The sequence below is a fragment of the Thermobia domestica genome, chromosome 2, assembly GCF_964235325.1.
Source record: "Thermobia domestica chromosome 2, izTheDome1.hap1.1, whole genome shotgun sequence".
Classification (NCBI taxonomy): domain Eukaryota; kingdom Metazoa; phylum Arthropoda; class Insecta; order Zygentoma; family Lepismatidae; genus Thermobia; species Thermobia domestica.
The window spans coordinates 318,068,472-318,084,944 of record NC_137455.1 but is presented as its reverse complement, the minus strand read 5'-3'; the positions used below and the strand labels follow the sequence as shown (position 1 = coordinate 318,084,944).

General features: G+C 36.3%; 1 protein-coding gene across 1 annotated transcript in view; it reads left to right on the top strand.

Annotated features, from left to right (window-relative positions):
* Nucleotides 1–575: 575 nt before the first annotated feature.
* Nucleotides 576–16,473, top strand: part of LOC145678644 (membrane alanyl aminopeptidase-like) — an 88,843-nt gene continuing 72,945 nt past the window's right edge. The window contains exon 1 of the mRNA XM_081749010.1: nt 576–628. Coding sequence (XP_081605136.1) covers nt 619–628 — 10 coding nt within the window. The 5' untranslated portion in view covers nt 576–618. The remainder of the gene's footprint in view (nt 629–16,473) is intronic.

The following is a 16,473-nucleotide window of genomic DNA, read 5'->3' as shown; positions in this document are numbered from 1 at the left end:
GCTTATACACAAAACTTATTTGTGCTTAGCACAAGCTGCAGTGCAGGCAACCCAAGCTCCACTTGTGAGACGTTTTTCTTTAAATTGAAGCAGTGATGTCACAGTCCTAGCTCTGGAGTGGGCTGCAAAATAGTACCAAATTGAAACAAAAAGGGCTGAACTCATTACTTTATACCAGTGCAATACATGGCTCTATAACACTAAACTAAAAGAGGTTAGGTTCTAGAACACTCCCTCCCTCTTCCAAGAGTCCAAATGAAGAAAGCGCTTTCTATTTAAAAATTACTTTTTAAAAACTTCTAAATAGGATGACCCCGAACAACCGCAGAACTAGATGAAACTTTTCTCGCACGTAGGAAATATAACAGAAGCCGCAAATTAAAAGGCTATTAATTGCGTAAACCCATTTTCACGTTATGCAAGAAGTTTTAACAGATGAGATGTACTAATTAAACGTTTTCTTGAGTCCACTAGTAAAACAATTGACCTTACAGTATTACAGATTAGATTATTGTATCTCTGAAGGTTCGTGATAATCTATCAATAGATTGAGATTTTTTTCAATTAGCAGTTCAGTCGTTTGTGCGATATTGCAAGTCACAGAAACATTTTTAAATAATGGCTCCAGGTAATGTACAATTATAAATCTAATATTTCGATTTTTTTTATTTTTTCGATGTACGCGCAAAGTACAAGTAAAAAACGAGCAAAAGAAAAGAAAGAAACTATAATTACGATTAATACGAGGTGTGATGAAAAAGTTCGGTGAATAATTTTATTAGAAACAAAGTATGGAATTTTATTAGAAGCAAAGTATGGAATTTTATTAGAAGCAAAGTATGGAATTTTATTAGGAACGAAGTATGGAATTTGATTTAATCTCTAAGTACTGTTCTTGGCTAACAAAGCACTTATCTGAATGTTGAATACATAACTGAAAGCATTTTTGTAAGGCTTCTTTTTTCAACTGCTCTGTCTTGGCCCTCTCAATGTGCGGAATGGTGTCAAAACTTTTTCTTTAAGAATGGTTTTAATTTTTGGGAAAAGTCAGAGCTTGCATGGTGTTATACTTGTAGATCACAGCAAATGTAAGCAGACAAGAATATTTTTCAGTCAAAAACTAGATGATCAAAAGCAAGGTGTGGCACTTCGCGTTTTCGTGGTGAAGATGGAAGCCATTTACCAATTTAATCGGCAGTTAAGTTACCATTCACGGATCTATAAGAGATGTTTAGTTCCTCGAAATGCTCTCTAATAGTCATTCGCCTGTTTGAACATATCATTTGTGCCACTTTTTGTAAGGTTGCATCTGTTTCTGACGTCGATGGATGTCTCGATCGTTGCTCGTTTTCAACTGACTCCTTGTCGCTTTTTAACCGCCCATACCACTTGTAAATAGAATTCAAGGCCACCATTTCATCGGCAAACACTGATTCTGATGTTTCGTGAGCTTCTTTACTACTTTTCTGAAGCTTAGATCAAAACTCAATGTTGGCGCACGACAGACACTCTTAACATGTCCTCACTCTTCTGCCTCTGGAAGCCAACTAATACGTCATAACTCGACACTGATTGTACCAAAGATTAGGCTACCAGGCTTACTAGTTAAAATAGATGTAACATTGATAGATGGCACTGTGCAGCTACATTCACTGTACTTTTTGATCTTCTTATACTGTTTAAATATATAACTGTACTCTTGTACAACCATGAAAAAAATTCCAGTGAAGAATGAGAGCTAATTAACCACTAAAGTTAAAACTACAGGTAAAAGAATGTTGAATAACACTTGAATTAAGTAATTTCATCTTCTTTATTGACAAAGTAAGAAAAAAGATATAAAGTTATATGTTGCAATCACTTTAATCTACTATTAAATAAAGAAGAAGCAATGTTACATATACACCAGTGAAAAAGACGTAGAATCACAATATGATTGTAAAATCGTAAAGGAAATTGTTCTTCATCTTCCTTATATTAACGTGTTTTTGGAAATTAACGTATTTGCTGGAAAATAAGCCGGTCTCACATTATAAGCCAAACTCTAAAATTTGAAAGGACCGAAAACAAAAATAAATGATATTGGAATATATGCGTAGTGAAGAAAATAGCATATAGTAACTCTATCCATCACGACTCTGGAACTCACTAAAGAAATAATAAACACTTCTGACCAGAGTATATACACTTGTTTAATAAAAACTAAATTACAGTATAACGGTTTCGACAACTTAACGTTGTCTTTATCAGACACTAACTAAACTCAGAGTTCAGTTAGTGTCTGATGAAGACAACGTTAAGTTGTCGAAACCGTTATACTGTAATTTAGTTTTTAATAAACAAGTGTATATACTCTGGTCACAAGTGTTTATTATTTCTTTAGCATATAGTAATTACTTACTGACAGACTCAGGGAAATATATATATCTTAATATTGTCTCCCCACCTTTTCCTAGGTCTTGCTAATGATCCTTTTCCGATTGGTCTTCAAGTTAAGACTTTGAAAACGTTCCTACTTCTTTCCATTCTAGCTACATGATCTGCCTAGCTAAGCCTCCTAGATTTGATTACCCTAACAATGTTCGGTAAACCGTATAAATTATATAGTTCCTCGTTGCCAAAAATTCAATAACGACTCTTTCTTTAAGCTTTAGATTCATGATTGTAATCAGTCAATCTGAAAAAGAAAAAGAGTACATTAGTAGAGTAAGGTTACCTCTATATATCATGCTTAGTTAGTTCAATAGCTGTAATAGGAACAAAATTATAGCAAGGGAGGCACTACTTTTTGATTCATCCTTGTAATAATAATAATAATAGTCAGATTAAACGCCCTACAGGCCATACGGTATGATGATATAAGAGACACTTTCGCTTGGAAAGAAAGCAGTGACGAAGGCACTTTTAAATTTAAATGTTGCGAAATCGCGAAAGTTTTCCGACAAAGCCAAGAGTTGTTTTTTCAACGAACTACGTCAAATTGAGTAAAGATATAGATATTTTGAAGTCGCGACAAAATGCGATAACTGACATTTTGAGCGAAATATGCCACAAAACGCGACAAATTGCGAATTTTTTAAAAAACGTTAATTTTCATTGTTAAAATATAGAAATAAAAAGTATAATTTTCCAAGCAACATTTTCCTTTTGCAACTGGAAACGCTGATTACTACTAATTTACGTTTCAAGTTCATAGCTGGTAGCAGTGGCGGATGCATGGAAGCAATCGGGGTGATCGACCCCCCAGAAGAGGAAACTGTCTTATTTTATGTATATATAAATAAAACCCATCCCAGAGTTTGGATCTCTTAAACGTAGCTCTAAGAAGCAGTATTCCAACTCACAGCCCCTTCCCAGAAGTCCGTCCTGGATCCGTCCCTGGCTGGTAGTTGTGAAATGTCGAACATTCAGCGTCGTGTTAAAACAGCAGAAATTCTCACTTTGATGTGTTTGTGGGATACGTACGCTAAGAGTTTATAATTTTAAAAATAGTGAATAAAAAGTGTATGGTACAAGACCGCGCAAGTGAATTTGCCAGTGAAGACTTGTATATACATAAGTGATATCCAAACGTTAATGTGTAAATTTTGTAATTCACGCATTGAATGAAAAAAAAGACACTGTACAGAACATATAAAGTCAGCAGGACATAAATGTAACAAAGACAGAGTTGAAAGTGGACTAAACAGGGCGGAGCAACAAATTACATTGGAAGGTTTTGCAAATGAGCAGAAGGCAAAAATAGAAAAGATTGAATTCATAAATGAGATTACCGAGATATTACTGAAGTGCAATATACCCATAGAAAAAAGTTGACCATCCTGCATTTCGTGCGTGGTTGATGAAGTACATGCCTGGTGAAAGACTTGTAAAAGAAGAAAGAAGTAATTTGTTGTTAGCAACTGCATAAAGAATGTTCTCAATGTTCATGTATTATTGCTTATTATTTATATTGGGTCTACCAATATTAGAGTTCGTATATTAGAGCTTGCAAAATAATTTACTTAGCGACAAAATGAGAAATCTTATATCTCAAAATGCGACAAAATGCGAAACTTTTAATCCCAAATGCGAAATAGTTAATTTCAAATTGCGAAAAACTCCTGCCCCTAACTATAGGGAATATAGCTCCATTTGAAGAGTGTGAGTGTGTCATATCGTATGAATTGTACATAGAGAAAGACACTAGGTTATGATGTCAACCCATGGGAAACAATTTATGGGATTTGTTACATTAATTATTTGGAATTGGATAAAGGTAATTTTCGTCCAAATTGGGAGCATAATGGAATGTATAATCCACGCCAACAAAATTCTGTACTACAGCAGGAAGGGTATAATGAGTTATTGATAAGTATGTCAGTATTGTCAACTTTTGATCTGAAATTAATTTTATCATTGGTGAAGTCCATGGTAATGAGGAGTAACTTAATCACATGTGATTCTTGAAAATATCAAAAAATCGAGATACGAAATTTGTCCTCAGGTATTTGAAGAAAGAAAAAAAACAAAACAATGAACAAATGAATGATAAAAAGTAAAATATCAAATAAGAAATAATCAATTTCCAAAACGCTCCATACAAAATATGTAGAGAACAAAAGTTTCGGCTCAGTATAAGGTGATGGTACAGTCCGCAGCAAAAAAACTGCAACATGAGCATGTAAGTTTATTGTGAAACGAAGAAGTCTTTTGCTCCAAAATAAGTGTGCAGGGGAGAACGCCGAGGTTTCTTCTGGCGTGATTCGTGCCACTTACGTGTTAGACGTTATGTTGATTCCCTGCGCTGTTAGGCATAGTTTCACAATAAACTTACATGCTCATGTTGCAGGGTTTTTTGCTGCGGATTGTACAATGGTATCATGGAGTCACGCATTTCTGACAGCAGAACAAGATACATTTGTTCTCGAATAAGTAAAATAGATATTCACAAACTGTTCTATTAATGTGAAAGATCGACATTTATTAATATTCACCCATAAATTGAAAAAGGAAACACATAACATATGTAAGTTTCATTTCATATTTTATTATTATTGTTATTATTAGTAGTAGTAGTAGTTAAAGTAGTAGTAGTAGTAGCAGTACAATGTAGGAAATTCAGACCCAAGATGGGATTTTTTGCTCATCGAGATGGAATATATAGCGTTTCAGATGGCATCAGTGCGCTAGGTATAAGTAAAAATTTGGTGGGAGCTTGGATCAGACTACGGACTCCACACGCCAGAAGTGCTTGCTCTGCCACTGAGGCAAATCGACTCACAAGTACGAAATTAATAGAAGCGAGTAGTTACAGGTTGACGGTTTATTTTTCAAAAAGCAGAATAACCCAAACTTCCCAATGAAAAAGTGAGGGGTTTCCATTATACTTTTGTAGCCCCGGTGAATAAGCAGACAACTCGTGAAAACAAAATGATACACGTGAGGAAAGAAACACCTGCTTTCTAATTCTGTAAACTGGTTCTCCAGATTATCTTATCAATATTTGGAAGAGTACTTTCTTGGTTTATGTCTTTCGTGTTAAGTGGCATATTCTTTTACTTCCTTTCCTTATTTTACTATTATTTCATTTCGTTTCGTTATTACTATTATGCATCTATATTTTGTGACACTCCTGACATTTTGCTATGATATACTATCGGTGTTATTCATTTGAATTAAATTCATAGTATGAGACCCAGATTCCTTGCCACATATCAGACTTCTCCATTGAACATTTTCACCATACGTAGCTCCAGCAGTATGCATCGCTGTACCACTACTTCACTGTTATGTTTAGTGATAATAATGCATTTTAAATCTGTGCACACTTGTATATGCTTCTATTTCAAACAAAATACTTTAATGCTGAGTTGGCAACACTGCCTCATCTATGACAACACTGTTTGTGGTTTTCGACAGGGTATTATCGGTCAGGGTATTCTCGGTCAGGGTATTCGACAGGGTTTCTTTTGTTCTCATTATATTGTGTAACTTTTGTTTTGATTGCTTTAACGGTTTTCAAGATATATACTTTAAACGTACTTAATTACATGATATAATTCTTTGGATATTTAAATTTTGAAGGCCCGCACAGTGTGACATTTTGGCAATCTAGGAGAACAAAATTATGATACCAAGAATCTATCGCATTAAAGTGACTTAAAATACGTTTTTGGGGTATAGTAGTAGAAATAATTGAACCTTATATTAAAAAAAAAAAGAGCAGTTGTATCAAATACACGGTAACAATAACAACTTTCATAGATACACATTGAATAAAAAAGGAAAAAAGGGCTGTTTACATAAAGAAAAGTGACAACGAGATTAAAGTTAATTGTAAAAAACAGTAATGATCATTAGATACTGAAACAGAGCATGGATAAATGAATTTGTAAAGTTTTCTATAGTGCTTTTTTTTAGCCTCCACTTCCCCCTGCCTTGGCCAAGGTCTTCTAGACTTATTCATGGCAGACGCAACTGCTTCTTACAATTTGTTCTCTCTCTGCTACTTTTACTTTTATTTCGTTTCTTTCTCTCCTCTTTTACTGTTTGAAACCTCAACAACAGGATGAGGCGAGGCTGCTAATTTTTTGGCATGATACCTTATTACTTTAAGTCATGTCATTTATTTCATTTTTTATTAATTTATAATTTATTAGTTTTTTTACAAAATAAAAAAACACGTATTAGTTCGTCATGGAATGAACTCTCATAATCAAAAATAAAAAAGAAACAGGCTGAAAATAGAATAAAGAGACAAAACAATTATTTAGTAAGCTATATTTTTGGTTTCCTGTTTCTCACCCTTTTGTTTAGTATTTATTAATTGTTTCTCTCATATATTTTCATTTATCATATATTCCACTGTATATAAATATAACACAACACTAAACACAAAATATAACATAATTTGGATTATAAAACTATACAAGACAGTCAAACATTATGTTGACTTATAAATGCAAACATCACACTCTCTGAACCGCTACTGCTGAGTTCATTGGCCGATGAGTCACCTGATGAAGATCGACGTTCGTTAGAAGTGTGGAAACAAGGATCATCTAATAAATCGAGAACATTTCCTTCGATACGACTATGTTTTGTTTTTAGAGCAAATTGAAAACTTCCAATGACTGAATCATAGGTAATGAGAAGTCTGTGGTGCAGAGCGTTAGCTCCTGATGCTTTTCTCGTAAAGAATTCCCTGTATTCCCTGTGGTGTTTATTCCTGTTCTCTTATGCTTCCTCCGAGAGCTGACCGATAGGGAAAATACAAGAAGACAGGGTATATTTTCCGTGGAATAGCACTTTATGTACACTAAGAATCATTTGGTACTAAAAGTATTTTTTAACATACAATTCTCCCCGTGATCTGTGCGAACTGTTCGAATTTGTCCGTATTGACCTGGAATCCAGAGCTTAATACCTCCAAGATAACATGAAAATATTTGATGATATCAATATCGACACCAGTTACTCTTGCAAATAGTTCCTTGTTCCTGAAAAATTTACGAGCTGAGTTGTCGCCTTGAAAAATCAACAAGTTCTTTTCTAAAATCGTCTTGGACCTATTTCTATTCTTTTTTTTTCTTTTTAGCAACAATCTTTTTTCTCGAGACTTCGTGCCTTTCAACTTTGTATGTCAAGTCTATAAGAAATGTGAAGGATGCATTCAAAGAAACGTATCCAAGAATGAAGAAGAGACAAACCAAACGAAAGAAAGTCCTTATTTACGGCCCTGTTCGATATTGAAAACAAATAATTCATTTCACTCGGTTTCGCCCCACTCAAATAGTAAGTTTAAGTAGAAGACATGATGAAAGTACATTGCAAAATTTACCGTCTATCATGCAGGTTGAGAGATTAGCAACAGCTTGTTCTGGGGAGAGTTCAGGTGACCTCAGGCTTCGAAGATCCAACTGACGAGACTTCTTTATCCTAATTTCTCTCTGTGGAGTGGCACTTGAAAGATCACACAATTGAAGCAGAATCCCTCTTTCTTTCTCGTCTAAGTTTTAGCTCAATGGCCAATGACAGTTTCTCATGGCATGTTTCTTCAATCAGACTCTTCACTTTGTGTTTCTTTGACTTTCGTCTGCCGTCACTGAAGGACTGGTGTCACCTTCCAAAATAATCTTGGGATGTACTAGAAGGGATGTCATGAGGTCAGAAAATTGAAGGCTTTCTTTAAATCAGGAGGAATTATTTTTCAAAAGGCGTTTGCGATGTCATGATGCTGTCTTCCACTACACTTCAAGTTTGTGACTAAAAGTCCTAAGTGTCGCCTTAATAAATGATAAATCATCACCAGATAATGGAGAGCAACCAACTGATCGCTTGGCATGCGTCGGAAAGGCATCAAATCTCGTTTAAACTAAATTCTGCACCCATATCTCAAATAAAGTGTGATACGGAATATGTAGCGCCAATGTAACTAAAAACCAAAATCCTTTAAGTACGCAAATTTGCACAATAACACTTTTCACTTTCCAAAAGTCTGAATTCTCAGCAGTAACTTATATACAATTTAACATGGAATAATGCGGAATAATGTACTAAAACTCAAAGTTCTTTTTACATTTCAATATAATTTTGTGTTAATGTCTACAGTTTTCCGTATCTCTTTTCAGAACGAACAGAATGTTTTAAAACGAAATACTACAATTCAGAACAGACGTAATACAACTACCACATGACTCGTGTGATCCACACTGGACAACCGAAGTTGCATCAAAGATTTTCGAACGTACACTACAAAACCACTGAGCAGGTGTTCTGACATGTTCGAGCTTACCTATGGGGTAGATTAGATAACAGAATTAGAAACAAATGTTTTGATAAACTGTGGTTATTATATTATTGTAATAACCAGTCATAGTATGTATACAGTATTAATCATTTGGAAAAATGGATTTTGTCCTCCTAGATCATTAAAATGCCACACTGTGCTCCGTAGCTCCTATCCTTCTGGTCCATAGCACCTTAAATTTCGCTCATTTTCATTTCTCATGCTACTCTATCAGACGTGCTATGTGGCAATGATATTTGAACGAAAATTTGTTAGACCTTCCCGTGTCAGCTAAGTAGAGAATACTGTTATTCTAAGGAGAGAAGTAGTGAATAAAATACGAAGAATGTAGTTGCAGTTTAGCCCTAATTAGCTTTAATAAGAGACATTCTTAAGGAAATCTACAAATGAAATACACAAAATTACGAAAAAGATAACATGATACCCAAAGGTAAAAGTGAAGGGGAACGCGAGGGAATGCCGTTACCCTGTTTCGAAAAAAATATCTACGGCGTCCCCCTACTTCCTAAAAAATTGAGCAAAGATAGGCATGGAGGACGAAGTAACGTCATCTGTCCCCCTACTTTTCAGATCCACTTTTGCCCCTGATGATACCTAAATCCTACCCGGGGGCTTAGTGGTAGGACGTTCTTCTCTGGTGCATGGGGTCCCTAGTTCGATCCCAGCTAGCGTCGAACTTTGTGGTGGACAAATACAGTGTGCGTGGCTTTTCTCTGTATTCTCCCCTTTCCTCCTACTTTATTCCTTCTACCATTACATTCATTTCTCATCATCATCGTCTGCTTTAGCCTAGGTTGCATAACCGTGGGACGTAAAACTGAAAAATTTCATTTCTGAATACTATACAAATGTATGTATGTAAACATACATAGAGCTCTGTAGTCTCTCTTAGGCCGGGCACACACTTTACGATATACCTGTCAGGTAAACTTCACCGGTATACCGGAAGGGTATATGCGTGCAGGCTAGAGTACACACACACGCAACGGTGAACCTGAAGATTGTAACACAAGTAAATGTGAGTTGCGGGATGAGATATAGTGCGGCTGATAGAGGATGTGAAAATATGTATATGTGCAAAGTTATAGGGCTGAGGACCATAAGAAACGAACGGGAAGAGTGTCAAAGTTGGTGAGAGAAGGGCTATGCTATGTTATAGAAATAATATCAAATAAACTGTTAAATCGTAGAAACAGTGAAAGATAGACAATGCAAACGGTGGAATTTCCTCATATTAGCGAAAGAAGAATGGACAGAGATCATGAACCTGCGCCGCCATCTTAAAATCCGCCATTTTGAAATATATGATACTTTTTGAAATGGAAAGGCAGTCTTATGAAATATCAATTAGTGCCAGCATGTTCTCAAAAGGTCATTTATGAACTTTAGTGGTCATTATATGTATTTATTTGGAAGATTGAGGGTAATCTTTATAGTTATTTACGAAGATCTTGGAGACTGATACGTTGAAAGTTTGGATTATCACGGAAACACATGTAAGTTAATATATCTACAAACCAAAAAGGTGAAATTTGATATCTCAGTTGTATATTATTACATTAATATTTATGACATTACTTGCAATTTACTACATATAGACACTCGAGAAAGCCACCTTACCCCATAACATATTTTCCGCAACAACTTCATTGCTGTATTAGACTGCAGTAGTTCACCTTTCATCCAGATGTCACATGCTACGTTCATCCCAAGTTGCTGATGCTTACCAAAGTTGGCAAAGAAAGTAGAGTGAAAAATATAGCGAGTGGTGAAAAAATAGTGGTTTACGTACCGTACGTAATAATTGCATTTCAATCTATCAGATTTTATTGTATTGTGGTCAATATTAGTATGTCATTTGACAAAAGATAACTATATAAACTCCACATTGTTTTCGACCAAAAGCGAAAAAAAAAAGCGGAAGCGGTTCTTCCGGACCGGAACAGTCTGCACCATATGTAATAAATTGGAAGTGATGTCATAAATAATAATGTAATAATACTGGGATATCAAATTTCATTGGTAGTTTTCTTGGCTTGTAGATATGTTTAACTTACATGTGTTTTCGTGATAATCCAAACTTTCAACATATCAGTTTTCTAGATTTTCGTAAATAACTATAAAGATGATCGCCAGTTTTCAAAATAAGTACAGATAACGATCACTAAAGTTCATAACTGACCTTTTGAGAACATGTTGGCCCTAATTGATATATCACATGACTACCTTTCCATTTCAAAAAGTATCACAGATTTCAAAATGGCGGATTTCAAGATGGTGGCCCAGGTTCATGATCTACTCTGCCCATTCTTCTTTCGCTAATATGTGAAATTGTCACCGTTTGCGTTGCCTATCCTTCACTGTTTTTACGATTCAACAGTTTATTTGATATATTTCTATTAACATAGCATAGGCCTTCTCCCACCAACTTTGACCCCCTACGTTTCTTATGGCGCTCAGCCGCTATAACTTTGCACATACACATATTTTCACATCCTCTATCAGCCGCACTATATCTCATCCCAGAACTTGATTTATCCACTTGGTCCCTTTGTTTGTCAGTTGAGAGATGGCAAGCAAACAAGAAGACGACGACAGACGCTCCCTATTCAAGGAACTAGCCACAACTCACAGCGTTGCCAATTTGGGGCAAAACTCCCTAAACCTAGGAGATTCGACTTCCAGAATAGCGACAAAACCTAACATTTCCGATTAGCGGCTATTTTGGTGAATTTTAAATGATAATTTAGCGATTTATTTAGTAATTAGCGATTTTTGTGATGTGAACAAATCAAGCAATATTAGTTGAAAGCAGTTTTTATATGTTTGTTTTCTTTTATTTAATTGAATTAGTTCAAACGTCAATGAATTTGGCTTATATATAGCCCATATAGCGTGTGATATCTCTAGAATCCCGCTTTGTTTTCTGATAGGCTACGTCTTATCATCTAACGGAAATTAATGTTAACCTCCCATGTCATTTAGCTAGCAGAGTTTCCATTGAAAGGCAGAAATACTTGTTACAGTATGACTTCTAAAAGCTCCAGTAAACGGTGAATGGGAGTAAGTTTTTCTCTGTAAAGGTTTAAATTCCGTATGTTTTTTCCTAGAGAGATTTCGTGAACGCAGAATTGAACCTCCTGGTTCCATATGGTATGGAATTGATTTTGAATTCAACGTTCCGTTCAGCAGCGAGGCTATATGATAAGTGGACTTATTAACATGGAATCTGAACCATGTGAGCTCCCGCTGAGAATCGAAGCCTGGTCTCCCGCGCCAAATGCGGGTACGCTAACCGCTTTGCATGGAAAAATGAAAAAATGAAATGAAATCTTTGAATTTTACGTCCCATGGTTATGCCGGTTAGGCTAAAGGAGACGGTGATGATGAAAGATGAGTGAAATGGTGGAATGAAGAAAGTGGGAGGAAACGGGAGAACCCCGACAAAACCCACGAGCACGGTGTTTGTCCACCACAAAGTTCACTTGGCGGGGGCTGGGATCGAACCCGGAACCCCAAGCACCAAAGGTGAACGCTCTACCACTGAGCCACCGCTATGCCTGTGCCTGTGCCTAGGTCGCTATGCCTGTGCTGTCTGGCCTGGAGCGGCTGGCACACACGCTCCGGGTTACCTGTACATGTAAACCTCACCAGTATACTGGAACGTTTTTGCCCGGCCTTGAATTTCGATTATTCTCCGGTCGCCTGTACAGGTCGCTACCACTGTGCTGTTTAGCCTGCAGCGGCTGGCACACACGCTCCGGGTTACCTGTACATGTAAACCTCACCAGTATACTGGAACGTGTGTGCCCGGCCTTGAATTTCAATTATTCTCCGGTCGCCTGTACAGGTCGCTACGACTGTGCTGTTTGGCCTGTAGCGGCTATCACACACGCTCCGGTTTACCTGTACAGATAAACCTACCGGTATACCGGAACGTGTGTGCCCGGCCTTATGCATATTAGCCCTGGCCTAACACTTATTTTCCACCACACTTCAAATAACATGTCATAGGTAGCGCCAGCAGACAGAGTCTGTCAAAGTGGACTTCCATCTACAGACAAATATGTCAGCTATCATCTACTTCGAGCGATAAAACTGACCATAAGCAATTTATTGAAAAAAGATCAATTCTTTCTCTCCTTTTAGTTCTGTCTTGAAATTACATACATGTATATCTGAAGCTTAAAACTGAATTTTCCACTAATCAGTTTTGTAGCAAAGTTCATTGAGATAACACATACTTCTATCTCGAAGAACACTAATTCGATGCTTGCCGATTCACTTCGATTCACACAAAATGCATTTACTCACAGATGCCGTATTTAATTGCAATCGATAAATATATTATTTGAACACAGAGCTGTTCGATAGTGACAGTGACATATACGTACAGAAGCGAATATATATATATTATTTCCATGAAAGCTTGAAAGAGAAACAATGCGCATCTAACTCTGTTGAGAAGGTATATTGGCACGTGTCTAGGGATGCACGCGAGACGCGAGAAGTCTCGTCTCGTCTCGCATTTGCGAGACGAGACACGAGACGAGACTCAAAATTTTATGCGAGACGCGAGACCAGACTAAACCATGCGAGACGAGACGCGAGACGAGACTCGGTTAAGTCTCGCACGAGAAGTCTCGCAACATTTATGAATTACATTTAATTGTATATTTAGTGATTTTACATTTATTGAGTTTTCTAAGTTGAGCGTTAATGTCTCCAGTAACAAAAAAGTGATTGGGGCAATAGACATTTTATGAGATTTATTATTATTCAAGGTTGATTTTCAGAATTAAAGCCTTCTTTAGTTTCTAAACATCATTAAAACAGAAAAGCTTTGTAAATTGGAAATTTATTACAGCGTCGATTTAGGACTTTATTTTGCGACACAAACACATACACGCGGGCGCGCACGAATACATGAACTTCTGTTTCTGGTCTGAAAAGCGAATAAGACTCCCTATTGCTGCGAAATGTGATATTTCTGTTGTTTCTGTCTTTTTCACATTACTGCTAGCGATTAATGTTGGGGGATGGCGGGGAAATCTCCTCTCGTTAAAGTTTATCCCCGGTCCGGCTCGCAGAAATAACATAATATTTTTACATGGAATAAGTATTTTTTTTCTATATATTTATCAAAAACCTCCCCCTCTATACAGCGTCCCACTCTTAGATTGCAGTACAGAGTAAATGGAGCTCGCTGTTGCCACATTTCTTCCGCCGTATGTTTTCTTTCGAAGAAAGAACAAGAAAGAGAAATAGTGATGAGTCTGTAAATAAATCCTCCTTAAATTCATATATTTTCAACTCTTTTGTCATTCCAATCGCGCAAATTCATTTAGAACGTTGAATTGGAGGATACGAAATAACAGTCTAACAATTGTGTGTTAGAAGTTTTTTTTTTATTATTATTTTAATGATGGTTTATAAATCGTTGCAATAAAATTTTGATGGAAGCAATACGAAATCGAGAGAACATATGAAACGAATAGAAAACATATGATTGAAATAAATGGCAGGCTAAACAGTTCCACACACAAATTTCCTGTACCGATTGAGAGGCAACCTAAGGAATAGCAATGGGTAAGATACTGCTACTGAAGTTGGATAAGAGTGAAAACTGGAGTAGGGTGATAGTAATAAGTGACGAGAAAATGTGACGTACGGGAACGCTCAGTCGTCTGTGTACGCAAAATGTCCGCTAATCCAATTCCGTTTGTCAAACAAGTTACATCATAAAGTATATTGTGAAGGCGGCTTCTCCCCACTTCCGATGTTTAAGACTGTATCATGAAGGACATGCTAGAGGATATGGTGGCAGGAAAAAGAGGGAGGGGACGAAAAGAGACTACAATTCTGGACGATATCAAAATAGAAAAATCATACGTGAAGACGAAGAGGTTAACCGAAGACTGTGGATCATGGAAACTTCTGAGTTGCAGCAAGTGGCCTGCCAATAAAATATGATGATGATGATGATGATAAATGTAATGGTGAATAGGAACTGAACCTCCCTAGTTTCTATACTCACTTCTGACACCTCAGACACCCAATATCTGTCTGGAAACACAAGAAGAATGAAAAGAAACCCCATTATATCCGTTCTAAACAAACGCGCAAGTTGTGACTTTAAATCACGTATAGTGACAGCCAACAAGATACAGATTGTTGGGCGAGGAAACAAAAGCAAACAGAATTATCAAACCCTGCTTCCTAAAGAAGCATGGGGGGGGAGGGGAAGAATAAAGAGGCCTTTCATTCTGCTTTGTGAGCTCATAAAGTTATTTGTTATTTACGCTTTTGTCATTTTCATCTGTGTATTCAAAGTAAATAAGAGAAGTGAAATTGCAAACGAAACCAACTTTTATTGTCAAAATTGTCAGCATCTGAAACAGCATTAAGGACTACATGCGAACTATAAATGAATCAATTACAAAACTAATAACTTTTTATCTTCAGGAATGAGATGATTTATTATTGATATATATATATATATATACTAGCAGCGTTCACCCCGCTTCGCTGCGGTCACCCCGGAACGCAATAAACGTTGTTACTTAGATAATTTTTACTTTTTCGCTTTCAAGTGATATGATAAAAACCATAGAAGATTGCATTAAATGTTAACATTATATCGCCTGTCATTTATGTTAACCCGCCCCGCTTCGCTGCGGTCACCCCGGAACGCAATAAACTTTGTTACTTAGATAATTTTTACTTTTTCGCTTTCAAGTGATTGCAGTAAATGTTAACATTATAGCGCCTGTCATTTATGTTAACCCGCCGAGTAACACGGTCATGCGGGTTGCATATAAATACGGTTAGATTTAGCTATGATGAGCTAACAAAGGATTTGTACGTTATGGACACTTGAATGGTCAATTATCTCAAGACACTGGTAATTAAAAATTAAAGTGATATGATAAAAACCATCTAGGGTCCAAATCCTAATAACCCCCCAAAAATAAAAGAAATTGGTTCAGCCGTATTAGCGTGATGAGGGAACAAAGGATTTGTACGTTCTCTTTTATATATATATATATATATATATATATATATATATATATATGTGTGTGTGTGTGTGTGTGTGTGTGTGTGTGTGTGTGTGTCTGTGTGTGTGTGCGTGCGTGCCACTCAAGGAAAACGAGCGAAGTAAGTAGTGGAACGTAAGATTGAGTGGAGTTGATGCAATGTTTATCGTAGGTGAGGTCCAGAATTCGATTTTGCGAATATGCTTCCGTTAATCAGTAGATTCGTACTTGCATAGCATCAACAGTAAACACTCATCGGTATAGCATAATACTCTATATCAGTAACTTTAAAACAAACATTATAAGGAAAATAGCATCGGCAAGATTTATCACTGCTTTTCTTCTGATCAGATGCGCGCGCTTTGGAAAGTTGATGCTTAACACTAAAAGTCATAAAACCTAAATAAAGAAAGATATCGACCTGCGAATTGTTTTAAAAATAATTTCAATCTTTCCTCAATATTTTTCTCTCTTTGCACCCCCATCTAACCTGAAAAATAAAAAAGTTTCTCACTAGTCAACGTTTTAGATATTGCATTGCAATAGTATATGCACTTTCTCTTACATTTTATTTTTTATTTTTAAATTCAAGAAGTTTTTTTTAAATGCAAACTTTTCCAACATTCGCACCAAATATGGTGTTAA